General features: G+C 34.4%; 1 protein-coding gene across 3 annotated transcripts in view; it reads left to right on the top strand.

Moving 5' to 3' along the window:
• Positions 1-24,431, top strand: part of STRN (striatin) — a 44,117-nt gene that overhangs the window by 16,061 nt on the left and 3,625 nt on the right. Inside the window, exons 6-16 of one of the 3 annotated variants that reach the window (XM_087717974.1) lie at positions 589-724; positions 1,401-1,536; positions 5,695-5,805; positions 9,230-9,316; positions 9,826-9,969; positions 11,711-11,847; positions 13,746-13,921; positions 21,527-21,574; positions 22,107-22,228; positions 22,698-22,865; positions 23,835-23,975. In XM_087717974.1, the coding sequence (XP_087574100.1) occupies positions 589-724; positions 1,401-1,536; positions 5,695-5,805; positions 9,230-9,316; positions 9,826-9,969; positions 11,711-11,847; positions 13,746-13,921; positions 21,527-21,574; positions 22,107-22,228; positions 22,698-22,865; positions 23,835-23,975 (1,406 nt within the window). The remainder of the gene's footprint in view (positions 1-588; positions 725-1,400; positions 1,537-5,694; positions 5,806-9,229; positions 9,317-9,825; positions 9,970-11,710; positions 11,848-13,745; positions 13,922-21,526; positions 21,575-22,106; positions 22,229-22,697; positions 22,866-23,834; positions 23,976-24,431) is intronic. The other 2 variants (XM_087717975.1, XM_087717976.1) reach the window with 2 other exon arrangements.

Here is a 24,431-nt window from a genome sequence, read left to right on the forward strand (position 1 = left end):
AAAAAACATTTTGAGATTCCTGTTTAGTGATAGAAGCACTGTTACAATTTCATATATGTTCATTTTCAAAAGTGCTGTCATTAGCAACCTGTGTATTTTCTTTTTCATGCTCTCTTCAGTTTCAAAATTGTTATCAGATTATTGTTTTTATCTGATTATTATGTGCCTAGAATTGCCTCTTGGCAAAATCGGTGACATATAAATTTTATAAAATAAATAAATACCGGTTTTAAAAAAGGATCTAAATATGAATGGCGGTACAGGAAAGAAAATAATAATGGGTTTTCCTAGTCCTTTTGGCTGCTTGTACTGGATTTTAAGGTAAAGGAGAAAATTAGCAAAAATAGTCTTCCCTTCCTTGGTTTTAGTTTCACTTGGTAATGAAATTGTAAAATAAAAAATATTTGGATGTTACCAAAAGTAAGTTCTCAACTTATATAATATTATCTTGATCTATGTTTTCTACTTTCAAATATATAGATCTAATAAAATTGAAACTTGTGATGTATGTCGTCCGACTTTATAAAGCTTAATGAAAAGAAGCATTCAGGTAGATTGATTTGTCTTGCTGTTTTAATTTTTATCCAGAAAACCAGATTTGACAGATTCTGCCTCTCTGCTAGAAACATTTAAATTCCTTGAAAATGCTGCTGCAGAATTTAGCGATGAAGAGGAAGATGATGATATTGATGGAAGAGAGCGAACAATCATAGATACATCAACGGTGGGCTGAAAACAATTTAGTATAATGAAGATTGTAACAAAAGGGCACTTGATCATTTAAAACACACATATTAAAAACTTTAATTGTAAAACATTTGGAAACTGATAAGTGAAACGCTTGCATATAGCAGTCCAAATATCCCTTCAATAATGGGCTTTCTAGTCTAAATAGGTTGTTTAATGAGTGTTTGGGGGATAGATATGTGGAGAAATATCCCAAGAGGGAAAAGAAAAGATATGCAGTTATATTGAATTTTATATGAGAGTTAGAAGCCTAACTGGTTTTATAAGTTTTGAGGTCTACATTTATATTAGGGGTTTCAACAAAAGAATTCTTTTTAAGGGTCTGTTTTGTGTACTCACACAAAATAGTTGTTATGAGAGGCTTAACTGCTCGCCAAATCTGAGTGAGATGACCCATCTCCAAATTTGATAAATAAATGGATATTTAGTAAAATGACCAGTTAGAAGGAACACTGGCGAGTTTATTATAATATTTATGAAACTATTCAAAGTATGGTATAAACATTTGATCAAGTATTGTCTAATTAATTTTAAATTTTACTAGTTGGTAACAAAATACATTATCTTCCTGCTTATATATAAGATTATGGGTCTAAAGGGTACAAACATAAGAAAAACAGCACATAATGACAGAAAAAAAATGTCTCCTATAGATTGTGAGAAAAAAAATCCTGCCTGACAATAATGAAGACAGAGATACCGAAGAGGCCCTGAAGGAATTTGATTTCCTAGCCACATCTGATGAAGGAGATGGGGAATCCAGAAGTTCAGGAGACGGTACAGATTGGGGTAAGAAAAGAAAGAAAATAGCCTAAATGCAATCATTTACCTGGAACTGGAGAAAGATCGTAGGGGAAATGTTAATTCTGGAGATTCAACTTTTGAACTGTTTCTTAATTTTACAAATATCTAAAATATTGAAGTTATTATTACCTATTTTTTATAGTTTGAATTCATTGCAATTGTATGGCAATTGCCAATGGGGCTTATGCAAGCAAAACAAGTAAACAAAGTCCAGGCAAGTTTTAACAGTCCTTCCACTTTGCCTTTTCAAATTTAAACTTCCCCTTTAAGTTGATCATTTCCAGGAAGGGGGGTTCCAAGCCCATTGTTCTAGACCCCGAGACTAGCCTTAAATCTATTCATTTCATTAGACAAGTATATTGGCAAATCCTGCTTTTTCTTAAAAGCCTTCTTTAAAGCCTTTGCAGCAGAGTCCATTTCTTAATTTCATGTACATAGTTTTGAGTGAAGAAATTGAGAAAATTAGTTTTGAAGATTAGCCTGCATAACAGCAAAGGAATCAGATGAGATTATGATTTTAAAACTGAGCATGCCAGACACCCTGCCTAAACCCAGTTTTGTGAAGTATTCCTGTTTATTTTCCTTTCCCTTGTTGATAGAGAGCTCTGAATTCTTCTGTGTTTCACTTAATGGTACTTTAAGCAAATCTATATTACAACTGCACTAGATTGTATTAAACTGTATAATTCCCTAAAATTGGTTCTTAATTCTGTTTTTGGTGGTTGGGAGGTTACCGTGCAATATTCAGTGCTGATTTGAGTTTAGAACATTTCTGGAATGGTGAATTGTTTGAATTTGGTTCGCCAGTGATCATAAGTTAAGAATCTATGCCATAATTTCAGATCCCAACAATATCCACCAGTAGGCAGAAAAAGAAATCCAATGTATGTTCCAGGAAAGTATAATTGAGACTTTAGATTGTGAATGGTCAATCTCCTTCTTGTTCATAGACATCTTGCTTGTTGTGGAATTTATTGTCTATTTACTTCTCCAAACTGAGGTTTGTTGGCAACTCAAAAATCTGACAAGGTCCATTATATCATCACCCTTGATCTAACCAACACTACTTGCATGGGAGTGATAATAAAAACATAGCAATTATGTTAACCCACATTCAGTTTTAAATGTGCTATGTGAACCCAATCTTTAATGTACATTATCTTGAAACAAGATCTCCTCTACAATGTTTTATGCTTTTCTTTTTGCTCTTTCAGGGGAGAAAATTTGAAATGGAATTTTAAAAAAATGTGGCTACCCTGTTAATATCTAGTGTTCATCATTACTAACTCATTTGCTGCAGATTTTATAGCTCTCCACGTGCCTCTCTTTTCTTTGGCCTACTTCTCCACTGTATCCTTCATACATATAATAGAAATTGACCATTTTCTTGAAGTTGCTATATAGACAGGCTTGGTTAATTCTTGTAGTTTCTCTTGCGTTGTTACATAGAAAGCTACTTTTGTTTATCTGTCTACCTTGTCTCTTCCTAATTCTGACCTTTTACTATTTTTCTGCATTTGGATTTGTTGCCATCATCTTGGTAAATTTCCCATTTGCCCTCTATGGTTTTTATTCCCGTGTGTCATTTAAGTAGTATGGTTTGAAGGTGTGACTAACAGAACCATCACACACATATTTTCTTTAAGGTAAATCTCACCAAATTCACTTTGACTATTAGGTAAGATTACAATGGACTAACATTAGAGAGAAATATATAACTGTCTAATGAAAGAGTTCTTACAGGTATGGGTTAATGGAGCACCTTCTTTTCATAAAACAGTTTTCTTTTAAAACAGAATAAGTTTATTTTTCAAGAGGTTGTTTAAGTTCATATCTCTATGTGATGTACAAAGATGAAAATGAGTTAAGAACACAAATCAAGAGTACCACGTCCCTCATCTACTATCCTTCCCCAATTTCTTTGGAGGTTTGGCAATTATCTGAATCTTATTCAGATTCTCCCAAAACTGCCATTGGGAAGTAAACCATACATAGTATCTGCCAATGTAGTAGCAGTACTGTTCACCAGATATACCTAATCAGCTTGTTGGTTTTAGGAATATAGAACCCCTTAAATCTGTATCATTTTCATTTTCTTATTAGAAAATCCTTCACACTAGGAGTAAAGATAGCTGTAATTCACCTCAATCTGGTTTCCTTGTTTCTAGGTCAAGCTTGTATAAGCAGGTCATATGTCACAAAATAGCCAAATAGCCCTACTGAAGTTGAAAAACAGTTTCAAGAAACTTGTTTTACAAGTAGCCTTCACTAGCGACTGCCTCAGATAGCAACTGTTCACAGTTAGGACAGTGATTAAAAAATAACATTGCTACAATGTTAAAAATTAACATTGTGACCAATACCTGCATTTACAACCTTCACAACTCTGTAAAACAAAGGAAAACTGAAGAAAGATCATAAGAACTATTGTGGTCACATTTCCCATGTAGTGATGACTTCACTTAACAACCAAGTCACCAGACCTATTCTGGTCACTAAGTGAGGATTGCCTGTATCACTTGGGATACGTTTGCAAATATGTTTGCAGAAACATATTTTAGCAAATCTCCAGGCCTTGTGGCTTTAGTTCACGTATTCAAATGTATTTCTTACCACTATGTAATACAGTTCTTAGTTAAAGGTCTTTCAGGCAATTTGTTTTAGCAATGTAGCTGTTCAAAGAAATTTCTATTACATACAACTTGAAGCTTAGGTATACCATATACCGTGGAAAATTATAATGCAATAATTTTATCTTGGACTAAAATAAATAAATAGAAAAAATTGGAAGAAAAAAATCATCTTTAGGACTCATTAATGTATAATTCAGAGCAATTTCAGAAAGCAGTTGTGTGGCATGTTTCTTGTGTTATATCTTGTAACATGTAAACTAAATATGAAATATATTACTTAATTGATTCAAGAAAAAAGTGCTTAGATTTGCTGTTAATATCGTTGATGCAACCGTGCACTTTTTTCCACTTTAAATTTTAGCTTTCTTTCTTTTGTGAAGACTTGTACAGTAGAAGAGAAATTTGACAAGATATTCAGATACACAAGCAGAACTTAAAATACATGCTTGAAATTATTACAATTGAAATATTTTCTATTCTGACCTGAATAAAAATTAGCACCAGCTACATATTTGTTGTTCTAAAAATGTCTTAACAATTAGAATAATATGGATTAAATCAAAGATGATATTATAACTATTATTAACAAAGAGATGATGACAGACTGGGTTTGAGTTATAATACTTTCTTGGTGAACAAGATTGAATATGAGAAGAAATACAAGACCATCACATTTAATTTAACCTTTAGTGGCAGCATATTATGTGTCAGTTGCCCTGTTCCTGAATTGTGAGGCCATATTCATGGTCACCAATACCTTGGTTACTTCCTAATTGAACTGATGGAATGTGCTCTACATGTGGCTATACTTTAGTTGAATTTGGAAACTTCTGCTGGTGCAAAATGTAGTGGTATGGGCAATTAAGGATGCCTGTTGTTCAAAAATATGTGAAGTGTCTAGTCCATGAGTTGCATTGGTTGCCTATATGCTTCCAGATTTAAATTGAAGGTACTGGTAGATACCTTTAAAGTCCTACATGGGTTGTGACCAGTGGTCACTTGCAAGGTCATTTCTTTCTGACCACTCACTAAGAACTGGCAGGAGAAGAATGTTCCAAGTTCTGTTATGCAGTGTCATCTGAGGGGATCCAAGAAGAGAGTTTATGTTGTGGTGCCTGCCCTCTGGAACATCATTCCTTTCAAGCTCAGGTTCATCCTCTCTGCTGAGCTTTCCTAAAGCTTTAAAACTTGGTTTTATCGTTGAGCCTAGCCTTCTGGACGTGTAGCTGAACCTGTATTGCAATTATGTTGATTGTTTTATTGTTTTTCTCAGCTGCTATCCATGTTGTTTATAAGGTTATTATACACTTTTAGAATATTGATTTGTACCACTAGCCACCCAGAGTCATGTATTTGAGATGAGCAGCCATATAAATTGAGCGGATAAATACAACATCATTGGTATCAAAATTTCACTGATCACCAGCTGCTGCCAATACTCCACAAATAAAGCATTTGTAAGAAACCAAATAACACAAAAAGGATGTTTCGTTTGTTTTAATTTGTCTAGAAAAGGAAGACCAGTGTCTCATGCCTGAAGCCTGGAATGTGGACCAGGGAGTAATAACCAAACTGAAGGAACAGTACAAAAAGGAGCGCAAGGGGAAAAAGGGGGTGAAGAGTAAGTGGAAAACATTGCACCATAGATTCACAAATCCTGCCTCTTTCACTTCACCAGTGCTATCTTTATTTCAATGTTTTCCTCAAACTACTTACTCTTTTTCTTTGCTGCTCCTGAATGCTTTCCAATTTACAGTTACCAGGGGTGGAAATTAATGCCACGTAAAATCTAAATGTGTTGGTAATACTAATATTGTGTACATTGACAACATAATGTATGTTGTACGTCTTGCTAAGTTTTGTCCAAACCAGGCAATATTTATGTGAGAGAACTTTTTGTAGTATAAATAGCATCGTGAAATGCTCCTGCATTTCTGGGATTTTGAAGTCAAAGATAATACTGCAATAATTAATCTTTTCTCCATATATATCACCTGATTTATTTTTGCCTATATTACGACCAAGTCCCAAAGAGCCATTCTGTATTTCTGTGTGTTACAGATGACTTGGACTTCACATTTTTCTGTAGAGCAGTTTTTAATACACAGGTTGTTGATTAACCTGAAGGCAGCCTGTTGACAGTGCAGATTTTTTTCACAGATTTATTGTATTTATGACAGCTTAGGGGTAATTCTCTTTACATAAAGTCAATAAGTTTAATGGATGTTATAAAAAGACATTTCTTGCTTTCCCTGTTTTTCTTGCCTTTTACGCATACTAGTATTTTAAGTATGTATACATAGTTGGGTATAGAGTGTCTGAATTTAATGGCATGTTTCAAAACAGAAACTTCTATAGTGCTGGGAATATTGCAATGAGAAAAGGAACTTAGTATTTAAGTAATAAAATCAGTATATAAAGAATTAGAGTAGAGAATTTTGGTCTGGACATATCCTTAACAAGAATGAGAGTTAATAAATTAATTTCTACCCTTGTTTATATTTTAATGTTTGCTTCATGTAGATCATGCTGTTCTCATAACTTGAATGCAGGGCTCGAAATGGAAAAATATATTAATTATTAAGATTAGTGTTGATATAATAACTGAATTAAGTTGAATGACATAAACCAGGCAAACAATTGGATCAGTTTTCAAAATTTAATTTCTAGCCCTGTGTATCATTATGTTTTCCATTTTTCAAAATAAAAATCATCATGCAGACATTTTCCAAATATACAAGTCATAGATTTAAATTCTATATACAGATATTGTATTTGTAAATGAATATAGAATAATACAAAAGCTTAGATAATAATTGAAGGGTACCATTGAGGTTGACATTTACAAGATGGTTAATTTAAATTATTGAGATGTTTGCAACACTGATTTAATGAATTAGCTTATTGCCAATTGTTAGGTACATTATTTTGTATTAATTGCTAATTTTTAGCATTTTTTTCTAAAGTAGTGTTATCTCTCTTACTATCATGGAATTAAAAAGAATAGCCAATATTTTAATTAGATTACTCTTAATATGAAGCAGTGCAAAAATATTTGGTACTAAAAATAACAAATATAATGACAAAAGGCACACTGGACAATGGAATTTTATGAAAAATACTTGTAGTTTGCTGTGCATACTTATTCATATCCACAAACCAATGAATAAGGTGACTCATGAAGGACGAATGAAGTCTCTCAGATATGATGAATAGCAAGTGGTGTATATTTGCCTCAGAAGTCATTGGGAGGCATTTGTTAAGAGGAGAAACATGTATTTCATAGAGACTTATGAGAGAATATGCTCATCATCTAGTCAATTCCTTATATTCCTCCATTTGAATTTAACAGGAACGATAAATAAGGCCAGCTCACTAATTTGAGATTGCACATAACTAATTTGTAGCATCTATAGCAGTCCTATCCCCTACCATGTCATTCTGTCAAAACATTGTGTACACAACATTATTAGCAGAAATTGGAAGTCTGGCCAACTTCTCAGACTTTCATATCTTTTTTTGATTTAACTATGGAAGCTTAAAGCAACTGGTCTGAGCCAATCAACTTAAAATCTAAATAGTACCTACTTTAATATGTGTGGTCAATTCTGATTCCATTGTTAGCTAAGTTAATGGATTTCACAGTGAAAATTGTTTGCTAGCTTCCTTCATATTAGATTTTGGAACTTTTGCCACTTTGAGTCTACCTATTCTTGTACAGTATTCCATAATTTGGGAATTGGAATAAGATGAATAATTAATGTGAATTGAAAATACACACAATGAGAGTATCAGGCTTTTAAATATCATATTTCAAGTAGCATAGACTGCCGGAGTTCCATCAGTTTTCAAATATAATATGGCTTAGTTAATTCATCTTGTTATTGTTAACATATATTGTAGCTTTCTAAATGTTACTTTTCAAGATTAATTGCCAATACTGATTTCACAAGTGGAAGGCAGCACTTGCAACTTATATATTTTTCCCATCCTTATTTTTGTGAAAACTCTCTCATCAGAGTTTTGAAGAACACTTCTTGAACAGTGTGAGTTATATCCCTTAGAAATGCAGGATAGGCATCTTAGTTGACAAAATGAATCCCCAAATACATAAACATGCTCTTTGTGCTGGCTTCTGCTATTCAGTCATAGATACAGATATCTAGTTTTATGCTCTGTCACCTCACCAGTATTGCAGCTTCTGTCACCTAGCAGATGAATCATGTTAAGTTTGATAAATAGGAAGGTATTTTTCAGGTTTTATTGTTTGGCACACTTGACAAAAAGATTTGGTGTGTAAATTAATATGCAGATTAATAATGTGTAGTCCATGTGTGAGGTGAAGAGTTGGGGGGATTTGACTAGAAATTATTTGATTAGAAATTTGGTAAACTCTGTGGAACCCAATCATTTATGAAACTCACAGCATCTCTCTTTTTAAACTTTAGAGGTAACAATGGGCAAAATGGATGGCTCCCTCAATCTCTTCCAACAAAATTTGGCTGATAAAAAAGGTGTGAAGTCAAGTAGCTTTTTGCCATGACAGAAATTGTACAACATCTGTTCAGGACAAAAGGCTACTGAAAAGGAAATTAATTTTTTATAAGCTACATTAACTTAAAACTAATGAAGTTCTTTTATCAGACCAATGAAAATTTAAATGTAGAAATCTGAGTTGGAGGGATCTGAGTGTTCAAATATAAAACTTGATCTAATTTTGATCTGGTCAATGATAATTGTCAAATTTTGTATACTATATATTTCCAGTTTTTAAACTTGAATTACATTGATGTACAATCAAAGCAAATATTCATAGTGCTGTTACCATTTAAGAGTTTCATCAATAAGAATGGGTCAAATTACTGGTATGAGAATATTTCCAAGATTGGCAAGGCTATTGTAGCAAGGCCTTGTGAGCAACAGTACATTCAGATTTGTGTTGGAATGCTTTTAGCTACTAACAATAGCTGTGTTTACTAGAATAGGAAAAACAGTTATGGACTGTGGGTAAGATATTTTCCCATTCTTAATTAAACTTACAACAGGAAAAACTACCGAAGATATGTTTCAGCCTCAGTCCTTTATAAAACAATCAAAACAGGGATGTGGGAAAATGATGGAGCAAAACACAGGTAAGTGTTGAGAAAGGCATGGGGTCTTCACCACATGTAGTTTGAGGAAGAGCAAAAAAAGTTATTCTTGCTTGATTTTGTTTGGTTTTTCCCTCTTTTTTTTAAAGCTAATCACTTTTTTAAAGATTATGGCACAACTGATAAAGCTGCAACCCTACCCATTGGGGGAAAATTTTCAAAACTTGTGCAAAAAAATACAATTCACAAGTATTTTAATGTTCAGAAAACTTTGTGTTTTATCATTTGCTTTCACTTGGTTTTATTTTACATTTTGCAAGTTCATAAAGTGAATAAAAGTGTGAATGTACGTATGCACACCTTTGTTTTCATTATTATCTCTTCTCAGCACCTCATTCCATGCTTTTATCTTAGTTGTTGCTGAAGCTAGTCGTCTCTATTTGAATCACATTCATGTTTTTCTTTGCCCAAGGTAGCACCCATTGCCATTAGTGCCAGAACAACTTTGACAATGTTAATGCTAATCCAACCTTTGCACTTTTTTTGGCCAGGACCCAACAGGTCAAAACTGCAAGATATGCTTGCTAATTTGAGAGATGTTGATGATCTCGCTGCGTTACAGCCTTCTGTTGTGCCACCCACGAGACCCAGTACTTCGCGGCTTATTGAGCAAGAGATAAATCGAACAGATGAAGGTAAGAAGTATGGGGATATAGTATACATAAAATATAGGTCTAGGCTTAGATTAGGTTTAACTTCCAAGACAGTCTTAATATTTGTAAGTATTAACATTTTATCTTGGTAAAACTATTGCTTTAAAAATTAATGTTGTATTAAGTAATAAAAGTTGTTTAAAGTAGCCTTAGTATAAGCCTGCAATTTTTATTTATTGAAGTAAATAAATATATGCTTGGGGGTCCCCCCCATTTTAATATATTTCAGTATTAACAAGTCAAAAGATTAATTTTAGTTAATTAGATCATTTTAAAAAAATCTAACCAAGTAATTGATCAAAATTTATAACTAGGTTTATAAAAACTTTAATATCATTTATAGTACTTTTACAAGTGGATTGCCATTTGTCAGATGAGATGACCTATAGTACAAAGTCCCTTCCAACTTTGTTAATCTGTTTGTTTTCTACCTACCTTACATGACTAATTTTTAGGGGGGAACTCATAACATAGTTCCATAGTAAAATGTTCCTGTGATACCTATTGCATTATTTAAAAAAATATTTTTCTAGCAGTTCCTGGTAATTGATTAGGTCAGTTGTTAAATTAGACTCGAGTTTAATGAAACTAGAATTGCTGCTAGGTTTTACAATGTTTATCGTTTTATAAGATATCTATTAATTATTGATTGGTGCCCATCCAGTGTTTGATATAAGATGGGTGGATATATAACTATTTTAAATAAATAAAATAAAGCTGGGTTTTCAAAAACAAGTCATTAATTTGGTAGCACTTTCTATCCCATTTTTCAATTAACAGTCATTACCAAAATGGCTTTTAAATTTGAACTGGGCATTTGTAATGGAAACTACAAACAAATTGAAAGCTACAAACAAAATAATCAAACAGGAATTTTGTAAATATTTTGAAGCAGCAGTATATTGATAATATTATGCTAAAACTCATCAAACTAACAATTAAAAGATAGTATAAAAATAATGCCAGCTAATGAACCTTGCCATTTTGGTGTCCTCTATGAATCTAAAAATCTATGGTTACTAGACTAAAATAATGAATTAGGGAAAGTTGAGCAATTGCATATTTTGAATAGGAAGATTTGCATATAGTTATGTAGGATTCTTGAAGAGTTTTTGCTAATGAGAGCTGCTTATAATTTATGAAATATATTCTGAGTTGCTAGGAAAATACTGAACATAAATGGCTTGATAAGAATTATTAAAACAAACATCTCCAATACTATATTTATTAGATATCAATATATCATTAAATACTTTCTGGGCCAATATTACTGTGATAAAATTAAGAAAATGAGAAATTAAGAAAATTATGAAATGAACTGTATCTTGCCAGTTAATCTTGTGGTAATGTAAATGAAAGAATCAAGTAAAAAAAAGCATAAAGGTATAGTTCAAAGTGCTGGTGACTGTAGTTTGAGCAAGATGGTTATTCCCTTGTGTTCCAGAGTTCTAAACCTGATGGAGATCATTGGTTTGCACTTTCCAGCAGGAACAACCATAGGGAGCACTTGTGGATTATCTCAACCCTTTCTGTGTCTGGAGAGGAATTACAAAAAGATGGTCTGCTCAACAGCTCTTTATTTCACTGTGGCAGAGCCGTCTTCAGGTTGCCATTTCTTCCTCAGAAGTCACAGTTTTTTTGTTTTTGAAATGGTATTAATAATTGAAGTTGTCTTCATGCAATGCATTACATGTTATGGATTCATGTGTGTTCTGTCTTTCAGTAGAAGCTTTAACATTCCCTCCTTCTTCTGGGAAATCTTTCATTATGGGAACAGATGAGGCCCTTGAGAGTGAACTTGGCCTTGGGGAATTGGCAGGCCTTACAGTAGCCAATGAAGCAGATTCACTAACATATGATGTAAGTGTTAATCTCTTAATATTACAGTTATTTTGGTTTTGAATAGTGGTAAAACTCTTTAATGACACTGAGAAGCATTTAATTAGAAAAGAAGAATGGCTGCACTGTTTCCAAATTTCTTGAGCTGCAACTCAATTCATCAGATGAATAAATGACTAGACCAACATAGATTTTAAATTAGAGTGAGACAGAAAAGGGAAAAATAGATTGCTTATGCAGATTTAGGTTGCCTTATTGACTTCAGTAAGGCATTTGATAAGGTAGACCATAACCTACTACTAGATGAAGTAGAAGAATGTGGGTTAGACAGCATCACCACCAGATGGATTCATAACTGGCTGACCAACCGCACTCGACGTGTAGTCCTCAATGGAACTGCATCTACATGGAGGGAAGTATGCAGTGGAATACCCCAAGGCTCTGTTTTATGCCCAGTACTCTTCAACATCTTCATCAATGATTTGGATGAGAGAATAAATGGGGAACTCATCAAATTTGCAGATGACACCAAGCTGGCAGGAATAGGCAATACTCCAGAAAACAGGCTTAAGATACTGAAGGATCTTGATAAACTTGAACATTGGGCACTATCAAATAAAATGAAATTCAATGGTGAAAAGAGTAAGGTTCTACATTTAGGCAAGAAAAACGAAATGTACTGGTACAATATATGTGGTACCTTGCTCAATAGTAGTAACTATGAGAGGGATCTTGGAGTCCTAGTGGACAACCATTTAAATATGAGTCAGCAGTGTACAGCAGCTGCCGAAAAAGCCAACACAGTTCTAAGCTGCATAAACAGAGGGATAGAATCAATATCACATGAAGTGTTAATACCACTTTATAATGCCTTGGTAAGGCCACACTTGGAATACTGCATTCAGTTGTGGTCACCACGATGTAGAAAGGATGTGGAGTCTCTAGAAAGAGTGCAGTGAAGAGCAACAAAGATGATTAGGGGACTGGGGACTAAAACACGAAGAATGGTTGCAGGAACTGGGTATGTCTAGTTTAATAGAAAGAAGGATTAGGGGAGACATGATAGCAGTGTTGCAATATCTCAGGAGTTGCCACAAAGAAGAGGGAGTCAAACTATTCTCCAAGGCACCTGAGGTAGAACAAGAAGCAATGGGTGGAAACTAATCAAGGAGAGAAGCAACTTAGAACCGAGGAGAAATTTCCTGACAGTTAGACAGTTAGAATCAGTGGAATAGTTTGCCTCCAGAAGTTGTGAATGCCCCAACACTGGAAGTCTTTAAGAAGATGTTGGATAGCCATTTGTCTGAAACGGTATAAGGTTTCCTGCCTAGGCAAGGGGTTGGAGTAGAAGAACCTCCAAGGTCCCTTCCAACACTGCTATTGTGTTGTATTGCATGTGGGACAGATTACAAACAGTTAACAGTACTCATGTGTTAAAAACCCATTGTGTTTGTTGAGACCTACTGAAATCGTCTGCAAACATTTGCTGTATTACTCAATAGTGGTAATAAATTCTGATTTTCCAAAACATTTATTTTAAGGTCTGCCGTAGTGTGAGAATTCAGTACGTGAATTTAAAACCAAGAAATGGCTGTGAAGGAAGAGTCAATGAAAAGATGAGAATTAGAGTGAGAGAGAGAGAAAGAAAGAGAGGAAACATTTCTTTGCAGGTTATATCAGTGCTGTTTTGTAGATTACAGTATACATTTCTGATTGGCTATTGAAATGTGTTTAATGTGTAACTTTAATACAGAGATTCATACCTAAGTTGAAAAAACAGTAACATTTTAACTTCTAACATTTTGCTAGTCTTTACTGAGATAACATTATAGTGAAGTACATCCTCTGTCAAGTGATTAATATAATTTGAATTAGTATATTCCCATTGGCTTGCCTAGTTTTTGTTCTTGTTACAATAGATAGCAAACAATAAAGATGCTCTGAGGAAGACTTGGAATCCCAAGTTTACTTTAAGGAGCCATTTTGATGGAATAAGAAGCCTGGCTTTCCATCCAATTGAACCAGTCTTAATTACTGCTTCAGAAGACCATACATTAAAAATGTGGAATTTGCAAAAAACCTCTCCAGCAAAAAAGTAAGTTTTTTTTTTTTTTTTTTAATGTATATTTTATTATGTTTTCATTCTATACAATCACATATTCACTGTGCTTGATCAGGGCATATAACATTGAATAATAAACACGGCCCTCATTTATATAGAAAATGCCCTCTACAATACAAACCCAGTATACCACCTTGGCCTGCCATACACCCTCTTTCAACCCCCTCCAACTTTCATTCTTCCTTCTCACAAACCCCTCTACGCCTACTTCCCCTCCCCTTCTTTCTAACCCTATCACTCCCTCTCCATTCCCTCCCTCCCTTCTCCTCCTCCTCTCTCTCACCCTCTCCACCCTCCTTCTTCTTTCACTCGACTCTTTCCTTCGGTATCTATTACCTTCCAGTATATTCGGTTTGTACTATTTTCGCACTAACATTGAAAAGCCACAGTATACAAATACAATCATGGAATTTAACACATATTGTATTTCCCCCCTCCCCCCTCCCCCTAAATCCCCACCTCCCTTCCCTCCCCCCGACTTCCCAAAGACCATACGTGGTATAATTTTTGAACAATCACAGTCTAAAATATCTCTACATTGAACTCAGCTTCTTACTGTTACCCAAATTTTAAACAATTTAAGTTATTACCAATACTAAGCATAAGCTATCTGGAGTTTTTTAGTCCCATATTTACTTTTTATGTAATCAATCCACTTTTTCCAGTCTCTTTTGTATCTCTCGTTTGAATGTTCTTTGAGATATGCTGAGATTTTGGCCATTTCGGCTAAGTTCATAACTTTCAAAGTCCATTCTTGAATTGTGGGTAAATCTTTCTTCTTCCAATACTGCGCCACCAAGAGTCTTGCTGCCGTTATTAAATACAGGATCAAATTAGTCTCTGCTACTGTAAAATCAATGCATATACCCAGTAAAAACAGCTGGGGGGTAAATTTTATCCTTCTTTTAAAGATGTTTTGCAGGATCCACCATATTTTTATCCAAAATGCCTTAACATTACGACATGTCCACCATATATGAAAATATGTAGCATCACAAGAACCACATCTCCAACATTTAGGTTGAACATTTGGATACATAGAGGCAAGCTTTTTAGGATCTAGGTGCCATCTATAAAACATCTTATAAAAATTTTCTCTCAAGTTTTGTGCTTGTGTAAATTTCACATTCCTTACCCAGATTCTTTCCCATGTTTCAAGCATTATTGGTTCCTCGACATTCTGAGCCCATTTTATCATACAATCCTTAATCAGTTCCGTTTCAGAATCCATCTGTACTAATACATTATATATCCTCTTTATATGCATTGAGCTTTGATCTTTTATTTGTTTAAACAAATTATCCTCAACTTTTACAAAGCCAGTTTTTTGATCTGTTTTCCACCTAGCTTGTAGTTGACCATACTGAAACCACGTTTGAACTACCTTCTCTTCTTTAAGTACCTCTAAAGATTTTAGTTCCATCACCCCTCTTTCTGAGATAAGAAGTTGTCTATAGGTGGTTCTATCGTGTTTTTGTTCTACATTCATATTTTCAATTGCATGTCTAGGAATTGCCCACATGGGCACTTTATCATTTAGTTTATGTTGATATTTTTTCCAAACCCGCAATAAAGCATTTCTTAAGATGTGATTTTTAAATTTCTTATCCGTTTTTTTGTTAAATAACAGGTAAGCATGCCAACCATATAACAAATCATATCCCTCGATATTCAAAATTCTGTCATTAGTTAGATGAATCCAATCACTAATTGCAGATAATGCCACTGCGTCATAGTATAATTTTAAGTTAGGTAATTTCAATCCTCCTCTTTCACGTGCATCTTGCATTATTTTCATCTTTACCCTCGGCTTCTTTCCTGCCCACACAAATTTGTTGATACCCTTCTGCCATTCTAAAAGATTCGCATCTCTTTTAAGTATTGGTAACATTTGAAAAAGAAATAAAAATTTTGGTAAAATGTTCATTTTTACTGCCGCTATTCTACCCAGCAAGGACAAATGCAGTTTTTCCCACCTTTTCAACTCCAACTGTGTACTATGCCAAAGTGATTCATAATTATACTTGTATAATTTCCCATTTGAGATTGAGATATTAACTCCAAGATATTTAACTTTTTTAACTACCTCACATCTTAGCGTCGCCCCCAGTTCTTCCTTCTGTTTGATAGTCATATTTATAGCTATTATTTTGGTTTTTCCTAGATTTATTTTAAATCCCGAGACTTGACCATATTGATTGATCGTATTCAATAATACCCTACTAGATTCCTGCGGTTGTTCCAATATTATAACCAGATCATCCGCAAATGAACGAATTTTATATTCTTGCTGTCTAATTTTGATCCCTTTTAGACCGCCCAGGCCCCGTATCTTATTCAACAGTATTTCCAAAGTTATAATAAACAATAATGGGGACAGAGGACAGCCCTGTCTTGTACCTTTTTCAATTTGAAAGGAGTCTGTCAGACTTCCATTGACAATGATCTGGGCTGTTTGCTGCTGATATATTGCACCAATTGACCGTAAAAAGCCATCTCCTATCTGCATTTTTTGCAATGTCTTCAGCAGGAATTGCCAATTAACTCGATCAAAGGCTTTCTCCGCATCCAAAAATATGAATGCGGCCGGGATTTGATTGTTCTTTCCCAGGTATTCTAAAGCGTTGATAATTAATCTAACGTTATCCTTCATCTGTCTGCCCTGTATAAAACCAGTTTGATCGGTATGTATCAGTTGCTGAGTTACCCCCATTAGCCTATTTGCTAATATTTTAGTAAAAATTTTATAATCTACATTAAGTAATGAAATAGGTCTGTAATTTTTTGGTTGGGTGAGGTCTTGATCTTCTTTGGGTATCAACGATATGAACGCAGTCTTCCACGAGGGAGGCACTTTCCCTCCCGATTGAATTTTATTGAATAGTTCTCTGAGGGGTTCTACCATTTCTAACTGTAGATATTTATAATAAACAGCTGTTAAACCATCTGTGCCTGGTGCTTTCCCTAACTTTAATTGTTTAATTGCCTGCAAAATTTCCCCAGAGGTTATAGGTTGGTTCAGCTTATGCCTATGTTCTTCTCTGAGTAGGGGGATTTTCTCTTTATCTAGGTATTTGTCTATATCTCCGTCCTTAATTTTATCCCCTTTATACAACTCTGTAAAAAATTCCCGAAATACCTTTTGAATCTCTTCCTGTTGAAACACTTCCTTCCCTCTGTGACACAATTTGGTTACATTTCGAGCTTTCCTTTTTTTTCTAATCTGATAAGCCAACCACCTACCGGGTTTATTTGCATTGCAGAAAGTATTATGTTTAGCATATAATAAACTAGTAGCTACCTGGTCAGAGATCAGCATATCAAACTGAGATTTTAATATAGCAATTGTTTCCCTAATCTTTGTATCTCCTGGATTCAATGTTAATTCTGACTCTTTCCCTTTAATTTCCTCTTCCAATTCTTTTCGTTTTTGCCCTTGTTTGTATCTATGTATTTTATTTATATTCATTAATACTCCTCTCATATACGCTTTGCTTGCATCCCATACATATTCCAAAGATGTACCCTTGTTCATATTGAAGACAAAATATTCCGATAGCAATTTTTTACAATCATTAACATACTTTTCATATCTAAATAAGTTTTCATTCAACCTCCAGGACCTTCTTGCCTGGGCTACCCTTCCCAATTCCATCCAGACTGGATTATGGTCTGAAAGAACTCTCGCCATAATCTTTGTCTTCTTCACCCTACAAAGTAAATCATTTGTAATTAGTATAAAATCAATCCTTGAAAGAGATTGATGTCTATTGGAAAAAAAGGTAAAGTCATATTCTTCTGCGTGCCTCTCGCGCCAAGCGTCTCGCAATTCAAAGTCGTCCAGCATGTCAAAAAAGGGTTTGGGTAACTTAGCTCGAAATTTGGTGTTCGGGCGAGCTGTCTTCTTATCTCTTTTGGTGTCGATCACGCCATTCCAGTCACCCATTAATATACAAGACTCAAAATCCCACTGTACTAATTTAGCATGGAGATTTCTATAAAATCCATCTTGTTGTTGATTAGGAGCATAAATTCCCAAAAGTAACGTCTTTTTCCCTTCTAAGATTAAATCTAATGCAATATATCTTCCAAAGGGATCTGCTTCAATTAGCTCAGCTTTAATGTCTTTTCTTAAATATACTACTATGCCATTTTTCTTTTCCATGGCTGAGGTCGCAAAATGTTGGCCCAGTTTGGGGTTAAACAAATATTTTTGATCGGTTGATTTGATATGAGTTTCTTGCAAGCAAATTATGTCATTCTTAAACTGTTTAAGATAATGAAATATTTTCTTTCTTTTCTGTGGAGAGTTCAATCCGTTAACATTCCATGTCAAAATCTTAGTTGTCATTTTTGGTTGCCTGAAGCTTTTTTAGAGCCTCCCGCAAGGCCTGTCTCACCTTTGGTTTGGCTCCTCCCACAGCTTCTGAGCTTGTTGCAGTAGCTCCTTGGTCAGTGGCCAATGATTGTTGAGATTGTTGCATAGTAGCTTGTTTATCCGTTTGTCTGGTGGTCTTGCGGTTGGATCTTTTTTCCTTGACTCCTTGCCCTTCCGGAAGAGGGAGATGATACATTTTATCTGATGGTTGTGTGGTTTGCTGTTTATCTTGTTCGTCTCGTGGTTTTTCACCATATCCCGAAGGTTCAGGATATCCCATCTTCAGAATCTTATGATAGAAATCACGAGCTTTCCATACAGAGCTGAGACGATATCTTTGTTTGTCCATTGTAACTATAATACCGAGTGGGGCATCCCATCTGTACTGTATCTGGCGCCTTCTGAGCTCTTCCACCAGAAAAGCATAATCTCTTCTGGCTCTTAGCATCTGAGGCGGTATTTCTTTCAGAACAATCAGGTCCTGTCCACCAATTTGAAGCTTAGTATTGTAGGACTCTTGTAGTATCATATTTCTAGATTCTCTTGTAACAAAGTATATTACCACGTCTCGGGGAAGTTGCCTTTGTTTTGCCGCCCATGAGTTAACACGAAAAATCCTGTCAATCTGCCAATCAAAATTGGATCCCGGTTTTCCCACCAGACGGTCAAAAGCTTCAGAAAACATTTGCTTTAAGTTCTCCTGCTTTTCTTCACGCAGCCCCCTCACTCTTAATGCAAGCTCCATCTGCTTGTACTGTATCATAATAATTTGTTTTTCAGCATTATCAATTTTTTGTTCCACCACTTCAGTTTTGGATATCAGGTTAGTTTTAGCTTCATTGAGAGTTTCTAAATTATCTTCCATTCCAGAAATATATTCTGTTATCACATTTACAATTCCCATCATATTATCATTCATTTTAGTGACCCTGGTATCGAATTTGTCATATAGAACTTCCATCTCATTCCTTATTTCATCTTTGAAATCTTTAATCATTTCTAGATTCTGTTCTCTGAATTCTTTAAACATTTCAGAGTTCTGTTCTCTGGATTCTTTGAACATTTCCAGAAAAAATTCTTTTGTTAGTACATCTCCACTAGGGGGCATAGATGGTGGGGGCTGCAACTTTGTGCCAGGTATGGGAGACGTTTTCGGAGGTAATTTAACAGAGGTTGATTTGGATGCCATTATATTTTGGTTTTAATTATTTATTCTAAATTACTAATCCACTGTGCTATGTGGAGAAAAAGAAATTCCTCCCCCCCCCTTTTTTCCCTTCTTCTTTTTTTTTTTTTTTTTCCCCTTCCAAGGGGTTTTACGGAGGATTTCAAAAGAGAAAGTCTGTTTAGAATGTTTGGAATGTGTCTGAGTCAACAAAGAGTCTTGAAAGCTTTAAGGGAGTAGCTCTAATTAAATTATAAGAGATTATTTCTTTACCTCTGTAGCAGGAAGCCGGAGATAACAGATGCAGAAGCTGTAAACGCCATTTTGAAGACAATTAAGCAAAAGAGGTTTTTATAACATTGAAGCTGGTATTTCAGATAGAGAAAAGATTTTAAAGTTCACAAGTTGGTCTTTGCTCGTATTGACTTTTAATAGTCTCTTTTCTAAAGATTGTCCTGAGGGGGAGGGGATCCTGTCTCGTGCTGTGAATAACAGCTGCGAAGTTCAGGTCGGAGTTGAATGACTCAGCTTTGGGTTGATTCTCCCCCTCCGTCCACAGCTCACAAAGAAACAAACTGTGAACTTCAAAGAAGATTCTTACCAGCTGAGATTCCTCACTGCTTTTTTCTTGTCTGAAAAAAAGAGTTATCTTCTTGATATTGAGTAGATAACGATCCTGAATTCTGGGGGCAGCTCTGTTAAGCTGCCGACCGGCGACAGGCCACTCCCCGGAAGCCTCCAGCAAAAAAAAAAAAAAAAAAAAAAAAAAAAAAAAAAAAAAAAAATAAGTTGATGGTTGAAATACATACAGTCCTGTAGGGTTGAAAAAATATAATTGCAAAAATGATGTTTTATATCCGATTTATCTTCCGTGAGAGTAATTTAGATGATGTTAGGTACAATGCTGTTTGTCCCAAAGGTGCTTTTTCAAGAGGAAACTGGACTTTCTTGTTTTTCTTTGAAGGTGTTTCACTTCTCATCCAAGAAGCTTCTTCAGCTTTGGGGACACCCATGACCTGGATGACTGAGAATCTCCATAGACATTTGCAATGTTGTTTGTGTGCAAATAGACGGCTCCTCGCATTCACAAAAATAACTGGGAAATAGAGAAAGTTTACTATTGGAGACAGAGGATAGAATAGTACTATTTTACAGTTTCTCTTGCAGCCATCATTGCAGTGGCTGTATTATATACATTTAAATTAGTGTACAATCAAGCTCATTTGGGCAAAAAATACTAGGTTCATTTATATACTGATGGGTCTGACCATGACTAACCAGAAATAAAAAATCTGGGCCTAGTGAAGACAAAAATTCATTTTTGCAGCAAAAGAAGAATGCAGATTCTATGCTATGCAAATCACTAGGAGAAGAACTAAAAATGAAAATGCCAACGTTATAACTTTATGATACGTCTACATCTGAAGTGCTGTACACAGTTCTAGTTTTTTCATTTATAAAAGGATATAATAGAACTAAAATAAGTTCAGAAGAAAGAAACTAAAATGAAGATGCTCAAATGCTTTCTCTATGAGAAAAGGCTCGAATATTTGGGACTATAGCCTGGAGAAAGGGAACCAATTGGAGGCATTATCAAGATGTATAAATCTGCATAATATGAAAAAATGGACACATAAATAGTTTTATCTCTTGGTGAAAGTAAGGGCCATCCAATGAAAATGTAAATGTCAAACCATTCCAGGCAGCACATTTTTAATAATTGAGGAATTATTACTTCATAAAACGATGTTAGCTATTAACTTGAGTGGCTTTAAAAAGGAATTGGATGAACTCATGGAGAACAGTATCTTAAGGGTTACTGTTCTTAAAAACTCATTATATCTTTGAATGCCAATAGCTCAAAAACAATCGTGGGGGAGGAGCATCTCTCTGCCTCTTGCTTGCAAACATTCCAGTTGCATCAGGTTGGTTATTGTGAGAAACAAAATGCCAGGCGCAGAGGGATGTTGACCTGATTCTGCAAGATTGTTCTTGCAATAACTTAAATGATAACTTACTTTTCCTTTTTGTTTAGGAGCACTTCACTTGATGTTGAACCTATATATACTTTCAGGGCACATAAGTAAGTAAATGTGGACAAAAAGATAGAATGTGATTTGGTTGCTGCAGATGTAACCCTGCAGCTTCTCTTAAAAGAAAACTGAGGGATTATGTAAACCATGAATTAGTGGTGAGCATTTGCTTCATTTTGTGGTTGAAGCTGAACTCACCACACATTGAATGTTTCTAAACATACCTTGTATGCTTGTGGTAACTAAGAAATTCTTACAGTGTACTGGTGGTACAGTTGGCTGAATTATTGCATTGGTTTCTCTTGCTGCTATTGCTGTTATCTCTGTGGACTATGCAGAATACAGAGGTAATTCTTAGGTCTTAAAGCTTTCTCCCACAAGTGATACAGAAATTGATTTGGGGAGCACACTTAGGAGATTTATTTGTGTTTAATGTGGAATGCTGCACACTAGCTCTTCATTTCCAAGACAAAAAATATCTGGACATCTATTATTTCTACTGTAAATTAGACATATTAGTGTTGGATGACTATCTGTCATTAAGGAAAAAAATCTCTAATCAGTGGTGTCATTCCCTTACAGCAGTCCAGTGCTTTGTGTAGTGATGAGCAACAATGGTGAGCAGTGTTACAGTGGTGGCACTGATGGCCTCATCCAGAGTTGGAATATTACAAATCCGAATATTGATCCTTATGATTCATATGGTTAGTGATTCTTCTTTTGTTGCCTTTTATTTTTGCATATTATGAAACATATTCCATTCACTAGATTTCAACATGAAATCAAGAAAAAATACTCTATTTTATATATAGTGTTACATTTTATATATAAATAAAATACGTGTGTGTGTGTATACACACACACTGTATAGAAGTACCTTAATATTAATATATTAATTAATTAATCTTATGTATTTATAAGAACCCGATGATATGAAAATCTAGGAAATGGGTTGTGAGGTAGAGGACATCTCAGGAGCAACCCTCAATTAGTTATAAAATAATGCTATATAAATTTGAAGATTTAGAATAAACTCATAATCTCTTGATTAGAAAGACCAATTGGTGTTATAAAAAATAAGGTACTTCTTTTAAAAAGGCAGGGATATTTTAGTGTAATAAAGCCTCCAAACTCTAAGAACTATCATTTTGAAATATATGTTTTTGTTCTCAGATCCTTCCATCTTAAGAGGTGCATTTGTAGGCCACTCAGATGCAGTCTGGGATTTGGTTTATAGTGGAACACACCAGCGTTTGCTCTCCTGTTCAGCAGATGGCACCATACGTTTATGGAAGGCTTTGGAGATCTCTCCTGCTTTAAATATAATTAATGATAATCAAGGTACTGTACAATCTTCTGTGTCTTAGAATGCATTGTATTTGCTTTACATACATACATACATACATACATACATACATACATACATACATAGTATTATAGTATATAGTATAGTTTTATTGTATTTCATTTCCTCTTTATACTTGTTAAGTATAAAGGACATTGTGAAGAAAGAAAAAGAAACTTTCTGCACAGGTTTGATCACAGGAAAACAAGAGGAAACCTTGTATTTGATGATAATATATTCCTATCAAATATGGAATAAAACTCCAAACTGGAGAAACACTGTGTTGTATGGCAAAGTAATGTAGTCATTGCTGGAAAAAGAAATTATTGATACTTTAATGAGCTTTATTCAAATGCTTGCCTAAAGATAGTTCTATCATTCTGTGGAATAAATATTATAATTTGAGAATCTCATAGATGGCTTCATCATTGGAATCTTCATATCAAATAGTAGTGTTTATTCATTTTAAAGAAATATTGCTCTGGTTATTCCAAATTTTCCAATAGTATATTTTTATCCAATTTTGTGCAACATGTGTTCTCTTCCTATAACCATGTTATCATTTTAGCTGTTGGTGGGATTCTTCTTGTAGAAAGAGTGGCATAGCTAGATTCATTTGTATGCTGATTCCACCTAATGTTTCACTGAGTGTTTTTTATGCTTTTTTGTTCTGATGTTACTCTGGTTGGGTAAATCTTGAATAAATGATACAGTAGGTAGATATATAAATGTTTATTTAAATTTTTGGTGATTTCACGGTTGAGATAGTTGTCTCCTATCCCAACACTTCAAAAATTGTTTATTATGTAATTGAAAAAACATATCTCTTGTGTATGTCATCTTCTCAAGTAATGTTTACACTATTGTTACTTGAATACTCATGCTAACATAAATATAGGCATTTCAGGTTATAACTTCAAAGTAACTTTTAAACTTGTTTTGTACTCTGGACATTCTTTTTGTAGAAATGGGAATTCCATCATCTGTGGATCTAGTGAGCAGTGACCCAAACCTTATGGTAGCATCATTTAACACTGGATATACAAGCATTTTTAACATGGAAACAAATCAACACATTCTTACCTTGGATTCCAATATAGATACTAGTAGGTATTAAATACAGCAACAAGAGTTGGTGGGGACAGGATATTTGTAGGATCGGTATCATTATTTTAGGATATTTTAATTTGTTGAAAAATCTTCCAAAAAGATTGATGTAGTGTGTCTATAGGTCTGTCTAATTATCTAAGCATAATGGAGAAAATGGTAGTGAAGTGTTAAAAACCAAATTGAATGAATTAAGAAGATAATTTCTTTTGCTTTGGAGGCACAGAAGGAAGGCCTGTGAAATTGATTAAGCTTTCCAAAAACCGTTTAAAGGGAACTTCTTAAAGAGTCCTTAACAAAAATTGCCACCCAAAAAAGAAGAAGAACGAAACAGAAAGAAAATTAATAAAGAAGCAGCTTCTGATCTTTTTTGACAGCAATTATAAATGTATTTATATTTTATCCTTTCTATCTAAGATTACACCATAAATTCCTTCTTTCTACAAGCAACGCTT

Source organism: Thamnophis sirtalis, unplaced genomic scaffold (genome assembly GCF_051295495.1).
Source record: "Thamnophis sirtalis isolate CommonGarterSnake01/CBP01778 unplaced genomic scaffold, rThaSir2_p1.2 scaffold_6, whole genome shotgun sequence".
Lineage (NCBI taxonomy): Eukaryota > Metazoa > Chordata > Lepidosauria > Squamata > Natricidae > Thamnophis > Thamnophis sirtalis.